This window comes from Thalia democratica, chromosome 4, assembly GCF_965202585.1.
Source record: "Thalia democratica chromosome 4, ktThaDemo2.hap1.1, whole genome shotgun sequence".
Classification (NCBI taxonomy): Eukaryota; Metazoa; Chordata; class Thaliacea; order Salpida; family Salpidae; genus Thalia; species Thalia democratica.
In genome coordinates, this window is record NC_139168.1 from 41032909 (window position 1) to 41052878 (window position 19970).

General features: G+C 23.1%; 1 protein-coding gene across 1 annotated transcript in view; it reads left to right on the plus strand.

The window, feature by feature from the left end:
- The first annotated feature begins 3045 nt into the window (after positions 1-3045).
- LOC145834103 (guanine nucleotide-binding protein G(i) subunit alpha-like) overlaps positions 3046-19970 on the plus strand; it is a 28485-nt gene continuing 11560 nt past the window's right edge. The window contains exons 1-5 of the mRNA XM_082941449.1: positions 3046-3156; positions 9328-9455; positions 10980-11022; positions 11886-12027; positions 15160-15317. Of these exons, the coding sequence (XP_082797575.1) occupies positions 3137-3156; positions 9328-9455; positions 10980-11022; positions 11886-12027; positions 15160-15317 (491 nt within the window). The 5' untranslated portion in view covers positions 3046-3136. The remainder of the gene's footprint in view (positions 3157-9327; positions 9456-10979; positions 11023-11885; positions 12028-15159; positions 15318-19970) is intronic.

The following is a 19970-nucleotide window of genomic DNA, read 5'->3' on the forward strand; positions in this document are numbered from 1 at the left end:
GGTTAAAAAATTAACAATTTTAAAATGCTTAAAAAATCCTCAATATTTAACTGTGGGTTTGTATTGAAAAAAAGGTATGTATAGTTTAAACAAAAATAATACATTTTTAAAATAATTTCTTTAAAACAAAATTTTGACACCTGAAATAGAAGTCGACACATATTTATACATAACTTCTTTATATCTTAAATTCCTTTAAAACTAATATTTTTATGGAACTTTATCAAATTATATTACTTTCTAATACAGAAATGTTATAGTTCAATACTTTTAAAATAGTTGATAAAGTATATAACTGTTTAAGAAAATCTTAAAAAATAAATTTTTGATTACTAAGGTTTTATACTTATCGTAATAAATCTTAAATCCCTGTTTCATTGAACACACTTAACTATTAAGTTAGTGGATTGAAATACATATAAAATTAAAATATCAGGGCCACCTTGAAATGTTTTATACACACTCCCAATACTCAGGATAACTAGTTTTTATGACTTAATTCCTTTTTTTTTTTGTCATTTTATGATTTTTAGTGTTTTTAGGTATTTTTAAGCTAGAGTAAAGGGTGGTCATTAGGGTGCTTATAAAATTGGCAACCTTGAATTTGAGCTGGAAATTTTTTTTCCTTGGGAAATATTGCAAAAACCTTATGTGCAAGTTTTCAGCTGATTTGAAGTAGCAAATATAGAGGCTATTTTAGATTTTCCAAAAAGAACACCAATGCAATTGGATGGGACCCAAAATGTTCAAATTTGGAATTTTCAACTAATTATTATTACATGTGGCCAGTGATTAAAAAAAAACACATTGTGCACAATTAAAAACAATTTAAAGGAAGTTTTATTGAGGCAATTCTCCATTTTATGTAATTTTTATCCATCTTTGTAAGTTTTCTAGAATTTCCAGTTTTATTTCAAGAACTTTTGTGGCCTTAGTTTTACTTTTAACAGGATGCATCCCAATTATGATTGCAGGCTGCAATTTGCAGACCCCTGTTGTAAATGAAGAATAGAGTATTTTTTTAGATGTCAACATTTAATTTCTTCTTGATTTAATTTGATTATTTACAATCTTAATAAAATAATTAAATAAATTTACTGATTAAGTATGTGAAAGTTAAAGTAAGCTGTAAATCCGGGTCAGAACATATGCCAGTTATCTATTTTTTCAGACAGTTATCTATTTTTTCAGACAGTTAAACAATTTTATTTAGTTTTAAAAGCTATATAGCTGTTCTAATCTAGTTAAGTATAGTACAAGTATTATTTAGCTTGTTTTTATTGTGATTATTTAAATGTTGATTATTATCAGCTTAAAAGCATTTTTATTTTTATAATTTACCTTATTATAATTAATTTTTAGGTTTTGATTTACAGTTGTAAAAAGTTAGGTTATAGGGGGAAAAGGTATTTAAAAAAAAATTAACATTTCTTCTTAGATAAAAGCTTAAGTATGAGCTAGTCACATTTTATTGAACGTAAAAAATTAGATTAACTTTTTAATTTTAAATTTTGTAAATTTTTAAATACAAGAGTATGGACCACATTTTTTTGTCATGAATTTTCTATGAAGACTAGAAATTCACTAGAATTTTACCTACTTTTTTGTTTGAGTTAGATATCTAAAATTTTAGTCACCAACTTTTATTCTCAGGGTTGCCACTCGGTCAGGAAAAGTCAGGAAATCAGGAAAAGTCAGGAAAAATTAAAAAAAATTACAAAAGTCAGGAAAAGTCAGGAAAAAATGGGGGGTTTTGAAAAAAAGTCAGGAAAAGTCAGGAAATTTGATAAAAATTTATAAAAAAAGTCAGATTTTGTCAGTTTAAATTTACAAAATTCTTTGTTTTCCAAAGCCTTTAAATGGTAAAAATTAATTAAAAGACCTTTAAAGTCAGAAAAAGATTCCAAAATTTTCCTAGAAATTTACAAAAATATTTAATTCTATTTCCAATGCCTTCATCTGGTATAAATTAGAAAAATATCCTTTATAAAACTGCAATAATTTTCTATTAACATATTAAACAAGTACCCTACTTGAACAAGCAGATTTTCTAAGATTTTTAGTATTGATGGTCTTTAGCAAGGACACTTCCATAGTGAAACTGTGGTATATACACAAAAGTTTATCTAGCATAATTTTAGAATCAAAGTGTTTTTTGTTTAAGTAAATAATTGAGTACTTTATAACTAAGCAGTTAGTTTAGTATTTTATGTAACAAGTTAATGTGTAAACTTTACATCTTTATATTTTTGAAAAATATATAGATGACAAAGTTCCTTATATGTCGTTAGTTTATCTAGATACATTCATACTAGTAAATGCTAAAAATGTGTGTTTTTTTTTCAGACAAGCTGTGTTTTTATGGTAATAATAGAAGTATTTTGCTGATAGAGCTGTTTATTACAAACATCAATCATACACAGATGGTTTAAGTGATGTACTGGAAGTTTAATGATAGATTTCAGCAAAAAACTGTTGTTTTTAACCTGTTTTAAAATTAGATTAAAAGCTTTATATAGTTTCAAGTGTTAGATTATGTATTTTAGATTAAGTTTAATTTAATGTTTGATTTAGAAAAGTCAGGAAAATTTTGGTAAAAAGTCAGGAAAAAGTCAGGAAAAGTCAGGAAATTTTTCTCAGCTAGATGAGTGGCAACCATGTATTCTTTAAATTTCTATGGTTACTTTAAATTTTTTAAAACAATAAAATGATATGTGTCTGATAACTAAAAAAACCTGTACAAATTGAAACCATTGATCCTCTATTGCCTGTGAAATTTACTTAATAATCATTATTACATTTATCAAGTTGATATAAAAGGAGCTGGTAGTAGTTGTATAAAAATGGCAATAGTTTTGATAAACTTAAAAAAAATATCTAAATTTAAATTAATTATGTGACACATACCATAAGTAAGATTTAAAAAAACTTTAAGTTTAAACGGAAAAATTGCTATTAGATTTATTTAATTATATAGTTTAACTAATGTACTGAGTAGTAATAATTTTAGATTATATTGAATATTTTACAAATGTTATATTTTACAGAATTTATATAGTTCATGATGAAAAGTGTAAAAAAATAGATTGTTTTTAGTAGAAGAGCTCTTGAAAAAATTTGAAGGATCTAATTTGAAATGTCACTCTTTTGTTTCAGGTATAAAGTCTTAATTGCACTTAAATGTTTTGCTGTATTAGCAAGAAATATTTTGTTGTCAATGAAAAGTAATAAAAACATATAATCAATACTTAGAAAGTTAAAAATTAATTTAGTTTTAGAAAACTTTCTTTGAAATTAGAAAACGAAATCAAACAAATTCAAATTAATTAGTAGTCAATGAAAAAACCTTTAGTTTAATTATAGTTTCAATTTAACCTTATACAAGTAAAGTAAAACATTTTTTGTCCTATAATTTTTCAAGTATTTATGCTCTAATATATTTATACCAATTTTGGTTATATTCAAAATAACTATAAAATATAATTAATAAAAAAAAAACCGAATAAAATATATGCTGAACAGTAAGTGGTTTGTTTATTTTAAGAAAAACTTAAAGAAAAACGTTTATAGTAAGTAATACAGAGTACTATTTGTTTTAGATGTAAAAATATAAGAGACTATTGTATATGTACAAAAACAAATTAGTATCATAGTTGCCACTTTCAAAAATGTGTTGTAAAGCTTTTTTATAAACACTCACCTACTAAGTAATTTTTTTTTTCAAAACTCAGACTAACTAAAAGTATACTTAATAGAAGTATGCGTTAATTTATTAATCTACATTCAATATTTATAGTGTAAAGTACATTGCAACTACAGTATTTTGAATGAGTTTGAGTAAATTAATTCAGTCAGATTAAAAAACATTTTTGTATTTGTATATTGTGCTACTTTCTACTAGTTTTCTTTTATCAATAAATAAAGGATAGTTATTTAAAGAGTGGCAACTATGTAATAAACATACGGCTTAAAGGGTATAAGTCTGAGAACTTATTTAATGATGTTGAACAAAGCTTGTGTTTCTTTTTAACAAAATGCTGCATTGGTGTCACTTAAAGTGCTGCATCTGGTGTCTGCTTTGAAAGTATTGTTTTTCTTAAACATTGAGGGTTGTAAGTATGTTTGGTGTTGTTCTAAAAACTTTTAATTTTAAGCATTAGTTTTTTACAACCACTTTAATTTTATGCCATATACTTTCCTATATATATATATATATATATATGTATACTTTTCTATAGTATACAGAAACTGCTTTTATAAAAAGCATTTGTTTATAGTTTTTTCAATTGATTGTAACTGATTGTATACTTTTTTTTGATGAATTATTGGTAAATGTTTTAAATAATTAATAAATAATAAAGGGCATATATTATTTGTATAATACTTTTTAATCAAAAAAATAATGCTTATTGGTTTAAAATGTATCGATTCCAATAAAAGTTTTGCTTGACTTCTGTATTGGGCATACTTAAAAAAGGCATGTAGTTTTCTATGTATTACTTTAACGTCCAAAAGACCAAACTCAGATAAAATATACAAAAAATAAATTGTCAACATAATACAGCAAATCAACACCATTTAAAAAAATTATTAAGTTTTTCATATGGTTTGATACTATGTGTTTTATTTAAAATGAAAGACAACTTAAAAAAAAGTTTACTTAAAAGTACAAGTTTATAAAATAATTTAACAAACAAAGTTGAAAATTCATATATTTAAAATAACTGTTCAAAATATAGTTTTAATCGTTTGTTAACAAAAGATCCTAGTAAGGTAACTTCACTGGAATATAAATAAAAACAAATTATACAGTAATCTTCCTTTATTCTACCAACATATGTTTCTGTGTGTCAACGAATCAACACACTTCAACTGGGTTCTGTAAAAAAATAATTACTGTAATGAGAGAATAGAAGCATAGAATAGAATATGTGTATACATGTTTTCATTAAAATAAGATATTTTCTACAGATAATAGTTATTAATAGGTAAAATACTTAGTATTAAATCCGACTGTTATAAAACTATATAATATTTGTGATTATTAAGTCTAAAATAAGTAAAATAAACTAAAATACACAACAAAACAACAAAATTATAATATAAACAAACAACTCACATTAAATGGAAAGATAACTGATTCAAAATTTATTGTCGTTAACTAGTGAAAAATATATTCATTGCAACTAATAATTACGTCACAATGTAAACGAGGTTATTTAAACTATTTAATTTGTATTGCAAAAATCATTAATTTAGTTTTTATGTAATCTATTTTGAACAAAAATAAAACATTAACCATTAGATAGTTGATCAATAAAATTTAATAAAACTTAACAACGGTGAAGGCAATAAGAGTCACAGAAACTCGATGTAACATGTATATTATATATTGAATGTTTGTAATGATTGAATCAAAGTTATATAGAATTAGGAAGCAGATTTAGTTCAAATGCAAAAATCAAAATGAAAAAATTAAACTTTAAGAAAAACCAAAACACAAAAAAAAACAAAATTGTTATTAGGCTTACGATGTACTGACCGATAATTAATTTACAGCGACATACACAACATCATAATTAACTAAATTTAATATATATTTTATTTTATAATTAATAAAATAATTAATTGGTAAAGTAGGAGTCGGCTGTTTAATTTAAAATATCAATATTACAATAATATAGCTGTAATAAACTTTACTGCAGGTTTATACTTAGCATATGACTACCTTGTTGTTTTACATTTTAACTTTCATATATAACACAACTTACTTATTAATTATTTAAAATATCTGTAATATTATTACAGCTATATTATTGTAATATTGATATTTTAAATTAAACAGCCGACTCCTACTTTACCAATTAATTATTTTATTAATTATAAAATAAAATATATATTAAATTTAGTTCATTATGATGTTGTGTATGTCGCTGTAAATTAATCATTGGTCAATACATTGTAAGCCTAATAACAATTTTGTTTTTTTTTGTGTTTTGGTTTTTTCTTAAAGTTTAATTTTTTCTTTTTGATTTTTACATTTGAACTAAATCTGCTTCCTAATTCTATATAACTTTGATTCAATCATTACAAACATTCAATATATAATATACATGTTACATCGAGTTTCTGTGACTCTTATTGCCTTCACCATTGTTAAGTTTTATTAAATTTTATTGATCAACTATCTAATGGTTAATGTTTTATTTTTGTTCAAAATAGATTACATAAAAACTAAATTAATGATTTTTGCAATACAAATTAAATAGTTTAAATAACCTCGTTTACATTGTGACGTAATTATTAGTTGCAATGAATATATTTTTCACTAGTTAACGACAATAAATTTTGAATCAGTTATCTTTCCATTTAATGTGAGTTGTTTGTTTATACTATAATTTGTTGTTTTGTTGTGTATTTTAGTTTATTTTACTTATTTTAGACTTAATAATCACAAAAATTATATAGTTTTATAACAGTCGGATTTAATACTAAGTATTTTACCTATTAATAACTATTATCTGTAGAAAATATCTTATTTTAATGAAAACATGTATACACATGTTCTATTCTATGCTTCTATTCTCTCATTACAGTAATTATTTTTTACAGAACCCAGTTGAAGTGTGTTGATTCGTTGACACACAGAAACATATGTTGGTAGAATAAAGGAAGATTACTGTATAATTTGTTTTTACATTTAAAATAGTTTATTAAAAACTCAAGCAGTTACTAAGTTTCAACGCTGAATGTATTATCAAACTACAATTTTTATTCAAATAGAATGAATTGAAATTCTAATTCAATAAAGAACCCAGTTTGATAATTTGTTAAAAAAGATTAATTATTTACAAGCTTATATTTAACAGGAATATTTAATTCTATTTTTAAATAGTTTTGAAAATATTTTTTATGTTAGTCTAAAATGAAATCTAGCATCCAAGTTTTTTCTTTTACTTGAACACATTGTTTTTGAGAAGCCTACTACTAATATTTTTTTAGGACATAATATATGTTTAAAGACAGTCTTATTAGGCTTTATTTTTAAAATTGTATTTTTTAAATGTTTAGGTGGTTTTAAAGAACTTCTAATTTTTTCAGACTAAACTAAATTTTATCTAAAAGTTTTATGTATATTGAAGTTACATTAAATGGTACATAAGGAATTATTTAATTTTATAATACTACTTTTCCTTTTTTATTCCAAAGTATTTTTTTATTTTTTAAACTAAATTATTCAGTCCTAAAATTATTACAAGTAAAATCATTAAAACATATTTAAGTAATTTATTTGTGCTATAATATACTTTAAAGGCTTATAAAATTAAGTAAAAGTTAAATGAGAGTTTATGTCTTTATTAGTTTTACTGTTTGTAATACTTATTTTAGGATTATTTAGTTACTTTTTTAATTTGTAACTGGTCCTTATAGATTAAAATATCAAAAGACTTGGAACAGTTTTTAATTTGTATTAATAGATGTTATTTATGCTTTATTTATACAAATTCGTTTTTGTTAAAATTGACACTATTAAAGTAACACAAATTTATTTCAGTGTTTTACAATACACGATTAAGATTACATATCAACTATTTTTTATTGTTGTCTTATGTTATAATTAAAAACGAAAGTTATATTTGTATATAAAAAATAACTACTATTTATTTAGTGTAATTGTGTTTGATTTTTATACTTATGTACGAAGTTAAACATCTACATTCGTTTAAACCTATTTATATTTTTTATAGATATATTATATGAAAAATCTTAAGCAACAAAAAATACTTGTTTTTTTGTATTTAATGGTGTAAGAAAAAATACAAAAATAACTTTATAAGTATGTACTATTATTTTTTTTGTATATTAAAATATTAGCAGAGCTTTCTATAAAGTAAAATAATTGTACCTGGAACCTGCCAAAATCATTTGGCAATATCAACAATCAGTTAAAATTGGTTAGTTTATTAAATTTTCCTCTATCATTTAATTAGTTTTTGAATGCATCACTAAAAAGCAATTTTATAACACAAATTGTATTGAAAGTAAAAAGTAAAATACTTAGAGTTTATTAAAATACAAGTCTATTCATAATCACATATTTTTGTTTTACGTTTCGTAAATAAGTTTGTTACTTATTAGTTGGTGTAAAAGTGTAATTTAAAAAAAGGGTTTTATGTAGTAACAAGTTACCTAATGTACAAGTTTATAATTTTTTTTTGTTAATAATTACCAATGGTAATTAAAAATGATTTATAAGTAAGTTTGAAAAGTTAAATTCTTTTCACTTAGTTTTTACGTAGAAATAATTTGAGTTAATACTTAAAAATTAATTGGATGAAATAATTTATATGAAACAATTTATATATAAAACGCTTGTTTTAAGATGTAGGTCTAGAGTTTAATCTGCACTACTTAGAACTAGATAAGAAGTCTAGATGCTTAATATGTTCTTGTCTTGGATTGTGAATGACCATTTGTTGCATGAAAAATCAATTATGTTAAATGTATTTGACTGCTTACATTATTAATGTTTTAATAATAAATCAAATATTATTTATACCTAAGTTTTTAAATAAAGCTAAAATGCTTTTAACTGGTAGCTTAGTTAATGTTTTTATCAAAAATAAGCTTGTTTTTTAAATGGTAAAAACAAGAACATTTAATAAAAATTAACATTTATGGACTTTGTTAGCCAAGTAAATTTAAAAATTAAAACTCTTCTATTATATTATGGGAACAAAATTGTTTTAGCATATGCTTATTGAAATAATATTTGATTGTTCTAAAATTTTTTTTTTAAATTTTTATTTATTTAAGTTTTAAATTTTATATACAGATTCAGTTTTAAGCTTTTTTTTTAAGATTCCATTTTTTTCTTATTTTTTCAAAGACCTAGAATAAATTTTTTCATTTAAATTGTATTGTGGCTTGTAACATTTTAGAACTTCTGAGTTGAAAATTTTACATAATTTAAACTGTTGAGTTCAGTAGAAATATAAACTACAATTAATGGCATTCTTAATGACATAGTTTTACTTCAAGATACTTATCAATAATTTTTTTTAAATAAGCATGTTTGTAATATTTAGTTTAAGTAAAACTCATCAGTTGCACAAAAAGATGTTTGAAAGTTCTGTTATTTGAAATAAGTTTTTTATTATTTGAAAAAGAGAAGTACTGTACTAAGGATCAATATGATTTAAATCGTATACTTTTAAATTTAAGAAAAAATTATTTATCGAAAAACATTTCTTACTTTAATACACAGTATACACTCTTTATATTTTAAATACTGACGTTTGTAACAAAACTGTTTTGTTTTCACAGTGATTATACAATGGGGTGTGCGGTATCCACAGATGATAAATCCGCTGCAATGCGGTCTAAAGAAATAGACAGAAATCTTAGGGTTGATGGAGACAAGCAATCACGCGAAGTAAAACTTTTGCTGTTAGGTCAGTTTTGATTTGTTTATATGTAAGAGCACAAGGTACCTTTATTGGAAATAGAAATAACTTTGTTTTTGAAATTACTTGAGATTTAGGGATCAGAAAGCTCTCTATCTTATGTACTTAAAAATTTAAAATAAATTGAAAAATTCCATCTACAATTAAAGTTAAGTCAATAAGCACATGGTAATTTAAAGGTATTTTGTTCAAATGAATTTTAAATAATTAAACAAATCCCGAGATAAAGAACAATTCAAAAAGTATCCTAACATAATTTTTTCTGAATTGTCTATTTTGTTTTTTTATAAGGTTGCCATTAGCTCAGGCTAAATCAAATTACTCAAGTTACTTAATATATATAAATTTAAAAGTAAAAAGTTGATTAAGACTTGAATGCTTATCAAAAGTTTTATTAAGTTCAAGTTTTATAAGTATAGTTTAGAAAAATATATTGTTTTTAAGCTTAGTGTTTTATTAACATTTTGAGATCTGGTATCATAAATGTTTAACATTTGATTAAAATAAAAAATAAATAAGATGCCAAATTAAATTCCAAAAAAAATAAATATATACTTTTCAGAATTATCTGATATACAATAAATCTATTATAAACAAAGTAATAATTTTAATTGTTATGAAGACAACAAAACTCAGAAAGCTATGACCTACATCTTAACTATTAGTTAAAGCTTTAAATGGATGGTGCAAAACAACCTAGATTTTTATTTTCGTTTTTCAAAATCCCTATAGTAAAGTTATGAATTAGCAATGGAGGAGGAATTTTGATGACAGTTTCTTTACATTTTTGTTGAATTCTTTTTTACCTGCTAACAATAGTTTTTCAAAATACTAAGACCTGCAAAAGTCTTTATTTAATTGATCCGACAAGTATAATAAGGCTATTTGAAATTAGTCCAGTCATAAAAAGCTGCCTTCCGTTATAAACACATTTAAAACTTGTAGGATTTTAAGAAGAACAAGTAGAATTTATTAATACTTTTATAAAAAGGTAGTATTTGCAAGTAAGGATAACCTTTAGTTATTGATAAAAATATGGGTTTCTAAAGCATTTACAAGTTGTTTAATTCCTTAACATATTTTTTTTTTGGATAGTATGTGCAGAAACATTCTAGATATTTGATAATTAAGCTGCTACGTGAAATATTAGTGACAGTTGAAAAAAAAATTCCTGCATGTATTCTGATAAATTTATTTATTACTTATGTTTTACTTCTTCTAATAATTAAAGAAATAAGAACTTATAACCAATAAACTAATAATATTTATTTGAGTTTAAAAATTGTTTTTGGTCAATATCTTAAATATGAATTATTTTTAATAACTGTTATGGTGTTATACAATAAACTTATGTAGTAAAAGATTAATAAAAAATAAATAGTTTAAAATTATTTTTTTTAATTTTTATACAATACATTAATATAAAGTTTTTGTCAAGTATGTATTAGCTTTTTGTAGAAAGTTTTTTATTTTTAGAAATTTATTTTACTAATTTGTCAATGATTTTTTTAGGTGCTGGTGAATCAGGTAAAAGCACAATTGTCAAACAAATGAAGTACGTTTTTTAGTTTTAATTTTTGTTTTTTTTTGTGATTTTTTTAAGTACTTTCACTTAAATAATTAATGGAAATCAACTCTTGATATAGATTTTATAGGGCTTGTTCCAAAACTAAATACATTAATATATTTCCCACAAATATACAAACAAAAAATGTAACTAAAAGTTATTTGTTCAGTACTTTGTTTATAGTATTTGATATAGATAAATTCATTACTAAAGTATTAGCTTTTCTTTTTAAAGAAAGTGCTAAATTTATTTTCTTTTCTATCATATAAAACTAATATAGATGATAACTCAAACTTAAATATGTTAAAAAAATTAGCTGTGTTTTTTTTACGTGATTGTAAAAGTTGTACAACTTGAATAATTTAGATATATATTACTGACCTATTTTCAAAATTTTTAATTTTTCCAAGCTTCGAAATTTTATTTAACCTTGTCGATTATATTTTAATTATAGTGCAGTATATGAAAAGCATTTACTATGATTAAATTCGATAACAATGAAAAGTAGCATTATGAAAATTAGATTCCTAAGGATTTCTAAGATTTATGTATTAATTTCATAATTTTGTGTTTTCAAATATACCAAAGTAAAAAACTATTTATCTACTCTTGAATTTTTTTTCTACTACAAGGTGAATTTATTTGCCCATTGTTTTTTGAGTTTCGCTTGTAAAACTTATAAATGTTTCCTTAACTTTAACTTCGTAGTAAAGTCAATAGTTTAAGTTTTGCTTTATATTTGATAGTTTCAAATATGTCAAACGCTTCAATTTTACTGCATAACTACGTTTACGAAACATATTTTATGTGATACAAAGATTTACTATTTGATGCTATTTGTTTAATGACAGAATTATTCACGAAGATGGGTACAGTAAAGACGAGTGTCTTCAATACAAAGCAGTAGTGTATTCGAACACGCTACAATCACTGATCACTATTGTAAAGGCCATGGGTAAACTCAAGATTGAATTTGAAGAAGCAGAAAGAGCTGTAAGTTTCCATTCTTAAACAATTTGTTTTAGGGTAATTTTTTAGTTCAACTTAGTTTTTAAACAACGTATTTAAAAAAAATAAGTGATGTTTAATATAATGAAAAAAATGTATCTACATTTAGAAGGTTTATGATAACAATGATATTTATCTTTTCAAATAGCTGTTTAAATTTTATGTTGATGGGTCGTATGATTTAATGATTTATTTAAATAATTGATAACTATCTTATGTTTCCAAGATGTGAAGATTATGCATTTTAGGAATATATTATTAATGATATAACTCAATTTTGCTATCTAAAATTTCACACTTAAAATTTTAAGTCCGTAAAAATGTTTATAATGGTTTTATAAAAGATAATAGCTTTATAAACTTTTAACGGTATTTTTGAATGTTTTTATTACAAGCAGTCTTATCTATCAATTTAAAGTTGGAGTTATAAGGCAGATTTTTATTGAAGTTTTAGTTTTTAAAATAATCTTTCATTATTTTGTTTTTGCTCTTAGTGATAGAATTTTGAATTATTAATACTGGATAAAAACTGGTTACTATGGTGAAATTCAATAAGTCGATTTATGAGAGAAAAAAACATTTACCATTCTAATTGATGCTTTACTAACACTTTTGTTTTTACATAATTTTACCATATAAAAAATGTTGCAAGTACTTAAAATTGAAGAGTAATTTATTTGTTCATAAATTAAAATTTTAATCTATATTGACCAACTATATCAAAGAAATATAAGTAGATTAAATACTTAAAAGCTATTTTAAATTAATGAAAATAAATTTAGGATTTTTTTATTTAAATTACTATTTAACGTTGAACATTTTATGCATATATAATAAACTTTCATTTCAATATCAAAAAAGTTCAAATTTTCTACAAACAAAATTAATTAACTATGTTTTCATCATAAAAAACTATAACTAAATAATTTTTGAAAGTTGAGCTTCAGGTGGTTTTATATTTCGTACAAACTATAAAAAAATTTCTGTTGAAACATAAAGCATATAAAAAAAAATTAAGTTTTATACTCTATGTCATACTAGTATCACTTTGCTACTAAAGTAAAATTATAGTAAATTGATAGTCAAGACTACAAATAATATTAAGTGTTTGTCTTTTGAAAAAAAAATAAAAAAAAGTCGTTTCAATGCATTTTATAAATTGATTTACTAATAAACTTTGCTTGATTAAGTATACAATATAGTTTTTATTTTTTAACTATTTTATTAACATTATACTTTCTTAGCTCTTCTAAAATAAACAGTTTCGTGTTTTAAATAATTTCAAGCTTAAAATTAAGAAAAGCTGGAGGTTAACCTTAAGGTAAAAGGGTTATTTACGTTCAAAATTAAATTAGCATTTTTGTTTTTAGCTTATCAATGAGGGTAATAAATAAAGTTTAAATAAAACTTGAAGAACTCAAATGTTTGAGATGTTATGTACAAGGCTATCTATATTTTAAGGTACATGTTTATTTTTTTACAAAGATTAAAAACGATATTGATTAAACCTCACTTGTAACCAATAAATTACTTTTTGAAATAATAAAATATTTAGTTTAATTTTAAAATCATTACCACGTTACATTATTTCTGATTCTATAATCTACATTTAAAGTCTATTTTTATGTTTACTTTAATCTTAAAAAATAAGTTGAGTGAAACTGAAGAAGTATAATTCTTATAAAGTATAGCTCTTTTCACTTTATCAGATTGTATCTTTGTATCGAACTTGAGTGGTTTTTAATTAAAACACTTTGAAAATGCAAAATATTTCAAGCTCTAAATGATTGGAAAGCATCTAGTTATAATGAAAACAAACACCAACATAGACTTCTTTTCATTGTGCTAAAATTATAATTTAGGAAATTTTCCTTAATTTAATTTATGTTAGCTATCAAGACTTTCTAAATGATACATTTTGTTATACAAGGTAAAGAAAGTTTTTATTCAATGTTATAAATAGTTTTCATATATCGTTTAACTCAGCTTAAAGATTATATGTTGTATAACTATGATCGTATTTTAAAACAATAACTCAAACCATTTGGTTAAAAACGCAGCTTAAATTGTTAATTGTATATAAAACTTTAAGAAAGAGTAGAAATACTAAAATATTAAGTTTCATTAGAAAAGTGAAATTTTTGGACATATTTTAAAAATAATTAAATATTGTTTACGCGACTTTTGAACCCACATGACGTTCAGTTTATTAAACTTCTTAAGAAATAATTTTCAGTCAAAAACTTCAGTAATATTATAAAGGTAAAAACGTAACAATAATTGTTTAAACGAAAATTATGCATGCTTCACGTTTAAACTCACTTTTGTAAAAAATAATTTTAAGTATAAGCTTTTCAGTGACTTTCGTAAACTAATTAAACATTTATAATGTTTTTTTTTACTTGAAGTGTATCTTGCTTTGGTTTAATAAATTTTTAAATTGACAGTTCATTCATTGTTATTTTTTGATAAAGAAAAAACTAGTATGATAATCATTTAATTAAAATTTTCTGAACTGTACCAAATTTTAATAGTTGTTATTAGTTATTAGTTGTTTAAAGTAAAAATAAATGTATAAAATCATAAATTGAACTTGATTTCCACGGTATTTAAAATTTACTTATTAATTTTTGGCTTGTTGTTATTTTAATTTAAACCTTACAAGATAAAATTAACTTCTTTTTTTTAGCATTTTTATAAGTTCCTGTAAAGACCGCGTTATGTTGATGAAAATTTGAATTTGAAAAGTGAAAGAACCTTTGTAAAACCAAGTTTTAAATTTTAAACTAAAAATAAAAGTAATTTACAAGTTATAAAGGTTCAATTAAAATTAAATTAATTTTATAAAAATTAAAACTCTAGGTTTTTTCGTATACGTTTACAGCTGATAGTGTTTAAAAAATAATAAAAATAAACAAATGAAACTTCCAACTGATTATCTATGCAAAGTTCTAATACAGATATGCAAAAAAAAAACTTTAATAGTTGAAGTTTAAAATAGTTACTGTTCTTTAAATATTATAAATACGTTTCTACATAAAGTTTGTTAAATGAATATGTCTAGCTAATTCTTCCAGTTGAAACAATATTAACAAATTGAAATACTCGATGTTGTAGGACGACGCTCGACAGTTGTTTTCACTCGCCGGATCGTTAGATGACGGTGAGATGTCGTCGGAACTCGGAGACTGCATGAAGAGAATGTGGCTTGACAGTGGAGTGCAAAGTTGCTTTGCCAGGAGCAGGGAGTTCCAACTGAATGACTCAGCTCAATAGTCAGTTTTTTCGATTACATGATAATTTACAAAAATAGTTGTTATGTATGGTATTTTTTTAATGAATTGTTTTTTATTTAGGAACAAAATTAGTTTCTTAATTAAATGTTTAGTTTAAATTGAAACATTAAGTAATCATTTTTGTAAACAAAGATTGTAAGAACGAGATTAAGACTTTTCTTTGAAATACAGTAGATATTCTACAGTTAGATGTTAGAAAGTGCACTCAATATGGGTCGTTTACAAAAAAAAACATTTTTTTGTTTTTATGGTTTAAAAATACACAAATTCCATGATTTTTTCCTTATTTTTTATACCAGCTCGTATAAAAAACATATAAGTAGATGAAAACTACACGATTAAAGCAAGAGTTTCAGAAACTTAAAAATAACTTGTTTATTTTATTTATAAGTTTATAATTTGTAATTTTATTTATAAGTTTTGTTGAAAAAGGTTGCCATTAACTTCACAGTTATTAATCTTTTTTACTAAAGCTTTTTCCGTAACTCTTAGTAATCTAAAGATATTAGTCATCTTAGTTTATGCAATAATTTTTTTAATCAGTATCTTTGCTTTGTAAATTTCAGCACGCGTCTTCAAAAAATTTAAATTGTTTGATAAGAAAAAGATAAAAAGCTTTTTATTGGTTAAAATGGGAAGATTTTGAATAGCTTAATGTATTTTTGCCTTTTTTATGGATTTAATCTAAGAAAATATAATAAAATCCAAGTTTTTATCAGTCACGTTATGCAAAAAGTAATGAAATTTTGTAGTTTAAGAATTTATGAACTTAAACTAATCAATGGAACAGGGTCACGTAAAAAAGTTTATTGAAGGATCTAATGTACTGTAAAAACTATAACGTTATACTTTGGCTGTTTAATTACTACATCCTATAAAAAATACCGTAACTAAGTATAAAGTAGCTGAAGCATTTAACAATTTATTTCTATTTTATCTGGTTTAGTTATACTAATTTAAAATTATATTGTATAAAATTAACTTCATGCTAAAAATATAAAAATTGTTTTGCGTTTTAACGAAGAAAAACATGAATTAAAATCATTTCCAACTAATTTCCAACTTATTTTAATATGAAATGGTGTAGACATTTCCTTAAAATACTATTGAAAATAATAAGGTGTTGTTTAGATAAATTTGCTTGTAAAAAAGAAACATGTTTTGTGATATTTATTTTTTGATACTTTACTTTATTTTGCTTCAATAAAGTACAACAAAATCATTTGTACTTTAAGTAAACTACGTAAGGGTGTTAACTGCATACTTCAAAGTAAAAAAGTAATGCTTCAAAAGTATTAATTTATTTAAAAAAGCACCAAATTTTATTTGATTTTTTTAAATTGTGTCCGAAAAACATAAAATAACGTTACAACCGTTTGTATTATTCGTTTAAACGATTCAGTTCAAAATGTACAACGAGTTTTTTTAAATGTAAAATGTTTGTTTACTATCGATTTTTGTACATAAAAATTTGCACGATGACGGGTTGACGTCACAAATATTTTACAAATGTATCAACATTTATTTCTTGAAGCAATGTTTAAGCTTTGCTTATTGAACTATCGGGCCTTGCTTTGATGTTACTACAGTAAATATAAAATAAATATCGTTATATAAATCAAAATAAGTGTTTTATGGTGTGGTGACAGCTATCTGGATAGCCTAGAAAGACTGGTTTCAGTGGATTATGTACCAACGGAGCAAGACGTTCTTAGAAGTAGGGTTAAGACCACGGGTATTGTGGAAACCCAGTTTGAACACAAGAGCCTTTACTTCAAGTAAAATTGTTTTGGTGGAGCCTGAATTTTCGTTGTAACTGTTGTTCTTTAGTGAATAACTGTTTTTGTTGTTGTGGAATTTTTGAGTTTTTGTCGTAATTAGTCACAGTTCATATGTTTAGTTAGTAAATCTGTTTAGTTTGTTATAAATAAGTAGTGTTGTAAGCGTGTAAAGTATCATACTGCCTCTAATTATTACTTGAAAGTTTATTCACTAAATATGTATTCTCATAATGTTATGCAATCTTTTAATCTTTTAAGGTATTTTTTGCAAATATCCAAAAATGTTTTAACATTTCTTTATTTAAAATATCTCCCTTGGTATTAATAACCATTTAAGAATTTTCTTAAATTAAAAATCCGTTTATTGTATGATAATTTTATTATCTATTAATAATTTTTGATTTCTTATTTATTCATACAACAACAATTTAAGTTTTTTTTGTCATTTCAAAATTATTTATACTGTGTTATGTAAGTATTTTGTGTTTGATGTTGTTGTTAGTTAGAAAATAAAACGTTTTAACGACTGTTATTCAAAAAATGTAGTTATGTGTTCAGTTGGTATAAAAATCTTGAAAAATTACTAAGTAAGTTAAGTAAAACTATAACTTTATATATTTGAAATAGCTAGTTCACAGTGTTGCAGAAGTTATATTCATATTTAGCTGCTATATTAAATTAAATATTTTTTGTTAGTTCGAGTTTTAGTTTATATTCATGTGCTTATATTATTATAGAGCAAAATACATTTGTTTATTAAAAAATTTACAAATAAAGTATAAGTTAGTTACTTAGATATAAAGGTTAAAAATGAGATTTTATTTATAAGTTATTTTTAAAAAAGTCGCCATTAGCTTCACATTTATTAATCTTTTTTACTTAAGCTTTTTCCGTAACTCTTAGTAATCTAAAGATCTTAGTCATCTTAGTTGAAGCAATAATTTTTTTAATTAGTATCTTTGCTTTGTAAATTTTAGCACGCGTCTTAGAAAAATTTAAATTATGTGATAAGAAAAAAATAAAAAGCTTTTTACTGGTTAAATTGTGTAGATTTTGAGTAGCTTAATGTATTTTTGCCTTTTTTATGGATTTAATCTAAGAAAATATAATAAAATCCAAATTTTTATCAGTTACGTTATGCAAAAAGTAATGAAATTTTGTTATTAAATTAATATCAATGGGAGTTATATAAATTTATTTGATAGAATTGAGATGTTTAACATACTTATGTAGCGTCTGCATTCTATCAGTTTGATGTTGTTCGTTTTTTTTATTTCTATAAAAGTATAAGTTATTTTATTAAGTCTTAAGGTTATCACTAGATAATTAACAATTCTTTTTCTATTCCGTAATTTTACAGCCGTTAATAAAAACTTAAGCTTTTTTAAGCAATTTTTAATAAAAAGAATTTTTTTTAAAGTTTATGTTTAAACTCGTTTTATAATTCTTAAAACAAGTTTTTTTATACATTGATATAATTTAATTATTTTTTTACGAGGACCAAATAAAGCTGTTATTTTTTATAAAACTATTGTAAATAAAATTTTAATTTAGAGTTGTAAAAAAAAATATTATAAAAGTTGTTATTTTAATACTAAATAATTTTTATATTTTACAAATATTTCAAAAATTTGATTAGTTTTCTAATAATTTGTTCAACTCCACGTATTTAGTTTCGTTGAATTTTACATATGATTGCGCGTTTTAAGTGCAAAAACTTATAATTGTCATGGTAACCAGGATGTTGTAAAGTTGCGTCACCAATCTTTGATGATGTCATACTTGTCATCATTCTCGGCGTCTATTTTGAGAATTATCATGATTAAATAGATTGGCGTCAAATCAATATTAACATGTCTTAAACTATTTTTTTAATTATTAGAAGCTGCTGATCCTCATTGCCTTTATTTTATGAATTATTGTGTTATATTTCTTTCAATGTTTTCTTCATACAAATCCAGAATTAGAATGTCAGTTTAAAAGTAAAAATATTTTAGATGAAGTTGGGTGAACTGCACAGTTATTGCTTTAATTTTTTGGCAAAAACTTTGAAGTTTTGCTTTTAAAGAATCATAGACAAAAGTTAACACAATGCATATGTAGGCGTTAATAAAAAACGGAATCCAGTCTTTTTATCTTTCAAATAGTTGATTATTGATTTTCCCATTTTTCTCTTTCCTCTGACAAAGCTTCTTTTACTACTTGCTAGGGAATTCTGTTACTGCGTTACTTTCAAATTTTGTTTTGAATTTATGAAATAAATAAAAATTTTAATGATCTTTAAAAATACTTGAGATAATCGATTTTAAATTTTTTTCAAATTAAAATATTAACAATAACTAGTAACAATCTTATGGTGATGTAGTAATTTTTAGTATTTTTATGTTTGGAAAAAAGAAAACTTTTGTTTGTTTCAATAAAAATAAATCAAAAATTTTTATGTAATTATAAAAAATGTTTAACAGTAAAGTACATAATTAGTTATAAATTTAAAGATACGTATATTCTTATTTAAAACTTAACAGAATGATATACTATATATTTTTGTATTTTTTTTTTAAATTTGTCTTAAACTTGTTTTTCAATAAGGAATAACTTAAATTATTTTTTCTTTTTGTTTAATTATAATTAAATTAAACACTGTTATTTTTCCTTTTGTGATATAATATATTTTGCAAGAGTTATAAGTGTACCTAAAAAATAAAGAAAGTATTAATTAAGATATTTTGAGAAATTTCATTTAAATAAATTTGATATGTGTTTTGTTAGAGATACTTGATTGTTTAAGCCTAAAAAAAATCAAACTTGAATGATAATGTTGCGTTTGTTTGAGTAAAACTCTTCAGCTTGA